At 48.9% G+C, this 6,050-nt stretch overlaps 1 protein-coding gene across 1 annotated transcript; it reads right to left on the bottom strand.

The window, feature by feature from the left end:
• Positions 1-259: 259 nt before the first annotated feature.
• Positions 260-5,220, bottom strand: PHLDA1 (pleckstrin homology like domain family A member 1). The gene is made up of 2 exons (XM_064449839.1): positions 4,182-5,220; positions 260-3,968 (listed from the first exon to the last, which is right to left on the bottom strand). The coding sequence occupies exon 1, from the start codon at positions 4,646-4,648 to the stop codon at positions 4,187-4,189; it is 462 nt and encodes a 153-aa protein (XP_064305909.1). The 5' UTR covers positions 4,649-5,220; the 3' UTR covers positions 260-3,968; positions 4,182-4,186.
• Between the last annotated feature and the right edge of the window lie 830 nt (positions 5,221-6,050).

Here is a 6,050-nt window from a genome sequence, read left to right on the forward strand (position 1 = left end):
TTACTGGAATTAGTAGGACTCTGTAAGGGTGCTCACACATCACTCAGAGCAAAAAGCAAAACCGATGACTCTGAGCCTCGTAATTGTGCTATGTGTAAACATTAATTAGAGCAGGTAAGCGGGTCTTTTCTTCAGAAGGGATCTACATATGTTAAAAGCATTCCTCTTAGTCTCTTAGCTTGAGTTTAAGGCATGAAAAACACTTAGATCAGGCTTTAATCATAATAGTAACCCACCAAACAACCATTCCTCCAACATATCGAGAGCTTTTTCAATAGATACCTCTTTATTTGAAATGGAATGCATCTTGAAAAATACGAAAAATAAATCACATCTCTCAGAAATCATTTATGAGTCATATTTACACACGATTTTTTTTTTTTTTACGACACTGATATTTCTGCTCACGATAGGATATGCTAGAAAACATTTGGTACATCACTGCAGCTATAATTCAGAAGCTGGCATTTGCATGTCATGAACCTTAATAAAGAGGAATTACTTCAGGATGTCAGAGACAACATCCACTTGCTCTTCCTTTCCACCAATTTCTAAATTTACTTGGTCACCACAGCTTGAATTTTCTTGGTGAATCTGCCCCTTAATCGCTTCCCCTTGTTTTTTAAGACATGTAATTTTGACCTTTTTATGAGCTGACTGTCCGCACTTTTGCTACCTATACCAGACATTTGCCTCTGTATGTTTTACCGGCATTTTTGTTTATTCTCTAATGGATTTACTTCAGCCATATGCTGTTGGCTCTTTCTTTTGGTAAGTGGAAGAACAACCTGATTTATTTTCTTGCAAAGTGTCAATAAGATGGAGCCTGGTCTGCTGGGCCTACTTTAATAGCCATTGCTTACAAGGCGGTGACAGTATTTAACCAAGTAGCTCCAACAAAGACCCTACAGTAGTAGAGGGGCAAGCCAAAAAAAGCCCAGAACTACCTTATTTATAACATCAAACAATTTCTTGGTCTAAAATTGCTATCTGTCAAAAAAACCCTGTGGAATTTAGAGCGTGAGAAAGTTGTTGGATTGTCCACATCAGACAATTTAGCCTTATTTATACTGACATGGCATGAGCCACACAGTCCGAATGTCCCCAGGGGACCCCAGCCAATTTGTTCCCATTCAGTTTCCAAGAGACGGTCTGGAGGCACAAAGGGGAGGTTTGATCCTTACACCCATCCCACCGACTCAGGCTGCGGGCACAGGAACAGCTCAGGGTGGATTTTGTGACGTGACCATCTCTCACCCCCCCGAGTTTGGCTGATACAAATGTTTTTGAAAAGGTCTCACAGCAGGCAAGGACAACAGGCAAAAGTTTGTTGGTGAACTACATCGGTCCAAACGGTTTTGAGAGCATCCTTCAGACCAACTTAAAACAAGAAACGTAAAGTGAAAGTGGGACGTTGACCCTGAACGCGTGAAAAAAGAGCAGAAAAATCAAAATTGAAAGCTGTTTTCTCAAACGTTAATGTCGATTATATCACTAAAATTGCCATCTTTCATTTTGCAAAGTACAAATACTTCCAGAGGTGCAGTAAAATTTCAGCTTTAGACCAGATCCATAGACTTTTGTCGCATTCAGGGGCTTGCATCCACTGAGGACAGGAATATCTGCCTCCCCTAGAGAAATACGTGTGTCTCCAATACTACAGAAATTAATTTTCATCAATTACATTTATCCTTCAGTAGTAGGCTAAAACATATTTTAGTAGGTGAGATATCAGTGATACGCCTGTGTATCTGAAAAGGTGGATTAGTTACTCAGCAAACTGTAATTAATGACTCTAAAGAGAGGAGCCAAATTACAAATTACAGCCTATTTTGTGAGTCTTTCACTAGCTCATTAGAGAATCCCCTTGCAGCTCTAACATCCAAGCATTAGCAGAATGATAATGGCAGATGTACAGAGATGTGGAAATCGGCTATTATGATTGCCAAGACAGCGAATCTAATCCTAGAAGATGCAGGGCACCTTCGATTCCAATTAGTCTCAAAGTAATAACTGTGTTAGGACAGTTGTAATCTACCACCCCAAACCCATCACAAACCTTGTCAAGGGCCAGATTGGAAAGAAGTGCCTGGGAGTAACTACAGAGGATCTCTGAGGTTCGGGCTTTAATTCTGCACCACGACATGTTTTGCACGTCTAGGTATGTGATCCTGGCACCTGGGGGTAAGGAACGAAAGAGGAGGGCTAAGAGAGATCTCGACTTACTCCTTACAGGACTGAGCTTAAGCTTAGGGCACAGAGGAAGAGGCCGTCACGTGCAGTAGCCAATTCCAAGATCTTCCTTCGAGTGTCACTTCAGTCTTTTGCTTTAAACTCTTACAGAAACAGTTTGAACCAAGAATGCGGGGCTTTTGCAGTCAAGCTACACCTCAGTTACACAAACAGAAAAGTCCTGGATGTGTGGCTTTAAAATATTTTGTTTACCTTCATGTAACTTGTAAAGGGGCCAAAAGCTGTTCTCCTCACCACGCTAAATAAAATAAACAGCTCCGCGGCTGCAACTTTCTACCTTGAACCAGAGATAACGGGCCTCGTCGCTCCATCCCGCTTACAACCTCCCCGCTCAATTTAAACCAGAGAACCCACGCCGTAGTGGCACACAACGTGAAAACACCCTTTGCCCAAAGGGTCCTGTCCTAGAAAGCACGCCAGCCTACGCCTGGCTCCCTCCTCTGCAGCGGGGCGAAGATCTGCAACCCGCTCTCGCCAGCATCGACAGCCAAACTCCCACTGACTTTTAAGAGGCAGAGGAAGACGCACCAGCTGTGCAATTAGCCCTTTGTTTTCCAACTTCATGGCTTCGTCGACATTTTTAGAGATGAGATCGTACGCCTCTCTCGACATCTGACAGTGCTAAACACCAAAATTAATCTAGTTTATCTCAGCTAGAGAGCAACTTTCAGCTTATGAAAACTGTGACCAAAATAATCCGCTTGCAAGCTAAGACGTAGATAAGATGGATTTTAAACTAGGGGCTACTTTAATGCAAGACGTTTAAAAAACTGCCATGAAAATTCACCACCGGTCGAGAGCCCAGACCGCTCACAAACCAACTGTGCGGGGGGAGCCCTGAACTCGGACACTGAGAAATGTTCAGAGCGCTGCTTGGCTCCGGCCCTCCAAGCCAGGAGCAAGCACATCACACGGGTTACTGGAATCCAGAGTCCTGCATCACAGAAGTTGGTCAGATTCCCTTCCATTCGTACATTAAAAAGAGGAGGGTTTTAATCTCAGAACGACCATCAACGTTACTTTTTTGAATAACCAAGCGTGAATGAGTTGTATCATTTTCCAGCACGCGTAATAATTTAAAAGAATATAATTTAAACCCTAGATTATAATTATTATTCTCATTAAAGAGAAGAGTTTTCATATGCAGTGTGGGCTCCAGCCAAATTCCAAACCACACATCACATTTTCCATGTTAGTGTAATACAGCATATTTTGGGCAAAAATGAAAAAGTCTTTTGTCAAATCACACACGGCCGAACTACCCAGAACTTTTTAGTTCCTTTAGGGAGCTAACGCACACGTTTTTTTCCTCGGCTTTTTGGATACGGCCTACATTCAGAAATGTCTTGCAAACAAGCCTTAAAAAAAACCAAACAAACAAAAAAGAGAAAACAAAAAAATAACAAAAGCCAACCAAACAACCCTAATAAATAAAATAAAATACATTAAAATAAAGTTACAGTACATCATGTCTCCTAGCAGTCCCATCACACCAAAGGATCCTTTCCAAGGTTCATAAATAATAGATTTGAAATGCTTCTCGGCACCGAGGGCGGCAAAGCAGCGGCGGCAGAGCTAGCTGGGGTTCAGGTTGTCGAGCCGCTTCTCTCCGGTCTACCCGCATCTCCGGCGTTTGCCCAGTTTTTGATGAACCGAAGTACGTCCGCAACGAACCCGCTCAGTCCCGCTTCCCCGAAGCGCTTCGTTAACTTAACCTGCAAGAAGACAGGACAGCACAAAGGGCGGCCGGTGAGGCGAAGGGGAGCCCGGGGCGGGTTTTCCCCCCGCCGGCAGCCGCGCTGCGGGGCCGGGCGGGGGAGCGCGGCTCGGCCGCCCCGGGGAGCGGGGCGGAGCGGGTCCCGCGGGGCCGGTGCGGGTCCCGGAGCGGGTCCCGGAGCGGGTCCCGGAGCGGGTCCCGGGGGCCCTACCTGCGCTAGGCGGAGTTGGAGGCGCTGCGGAGTCGCGGGCCGTGGGGCTGCGCCAGGTGCTGCTGCTTCTGGCGGGTGGAGCGGACGGCCAGGATGGCCTGGCGGTTCTTGTACTGCACCATCTGCAGCGTGATCGCCGCGTTCCAGCCCTGCTCCTGCGCGCACCGAAAGTCGATCTCCTTCCCCTCGGCCATCACCACCGTGAAGTACACGTACTTGCCCTTCCGCTCCACGCAGTCCACCGTCTTCATGTTGGAGAAGTGAAGCTCCTTGATCTTGGCCGCCGGCTCGGCCGGCAGCGGCGGCGGCGGCTGCTGCGGCGGCGGCGGCGGCTGCTGCTTGGGGGGGATGAGGAGCAGCCCCTCCTCGGTGAGGATGCACCGCTTCTTCTTCCAGAGCTGCAGGAGCCCGTCGCTCCTCTTCTCCAGCACGCCCTCCTTCACCGCCTTGCAGCCGCTCTCCAGCATCCTTCTGGCATGGGCCGGCGGGGCCGGGAGCCGCCGCCCGCCGGGGCTGGGGTCGGGGGGCAGCCGGCACCAGCCGATGACTCGCCGCCCGGCGCCGGCTCCGAGGCGGAGGGCCGGGAGCGCCCCGGCCCGCAGGAAGCGGAGCGGCTGCCGCCCGTGCCGCGGCGTGGCGTGGCGTGGCGGGCTGCCGGTGCGGACGGCGGCTGTGGCGGTGAGCTTTTCCCTCCCCTCGCCTTTTGAACGCGCCCCTCCCGCCCCGGAGTGACACCCAGCGGGACGGGCGGCTCCGCCCGCCGGCACCGGGACCCGGCCCTGCCGCCGCCGAGGGGAGCGGAGCGGAGCGGAGGGGCGGCCCCGCCAAGGCGCTGGGGAAGGGCTCCCCCGGCCTTTAACCACCGGCAGGGCCAACGCAGGGATCAGAATGACCCCGCTCCCAGCGGGCTGTTCCAGCAGTAGGGGGCTCGGAACAAATCTGCTCAGCCTTCCCCCGTGGGCCACGGCAGCAAAGGGCCGCCTCCCGCCTCTCTTTGATTCGAGCCCAGTAAAACCGGTGACAGGTTTCAGCAACACGCCGGTATTTAAAGGGTCGTCGCTCGGCCAGACAAAGGGGAGCGCCTGCCCCCCGCCCCTCGCCCCAGCGCTGCTCCCGGCGCTCCCGCTGGGTGTCTAAAACACACCTTTACTCCCTGCAGCATTGTGAGGCGTGTCTAAAGAGAGGACGTAGCCCAAAGGAAACGCTAGAACCTCCGTACTTGGAAATTTTATAAGTAGACAATGAAAGAAAACAAAACACCCAAAACCCTGGCGAACTGCTAGGACCATCTTCCTTGTTATTCTTATTTGTTACTACACATTTGCTTATTGTTTGGATTCTCCCCCGAGGTTAGCTTTTGAGTTCATTTATTTGAGTAGAAGAGTGACGCAAGATTAATATTAAACTCTTTTATTTTAAATCCTTTTGATGTACAGATGTAAATCAAAAGCCCACAGAACTGAATTTGGCTGACACTGGCAATGGCAACTGAACGCCGAAAACTTCATACCATGTGTGAGCACGGCGTTTTTTAAACATGTATTTAACATGGCCATAAAAAAAAAAGCCCTCCTCACCATAGTCTTGGCAGCGAGGAAGCAGGTTGTGCTGTAACACAGGTCAGTGAAGCACATTAGGAAAAAAAATATCAATATTAATGATAGCTTTAATAGAGTTTATCTCTGATAACATTTTAAAAAGCATTTCCTCTTATGATCTTTTACTCTTGAAGTTCAAAGTTAATTTTGATAAAGTGTCAAGAGGTAAACAGTTAAGGTAATAGAGGCGATTAAAATTAGTGTGCTGTTCCTGAGGTAACTGGAAGACACTCAACTCTGTAACAAAAGCAACTTGCTAGCCACAAACTGA

Source organism: Phalacrocorax carbo, chromosome 1 (assembly GCF_963921805.1).
Source record: "Phalacrocorax carbo chromosome 1, bPhaCar2.1, whole genome shotgun sequence".
NCBI classification, from domain to species: domain Eukaryota; kingdom Metazoa; phylum Chordata; class Aves; order Suliformes; family Phalacrocoracidae; genus Phalacrocorax; species Phalacrocorax carbo.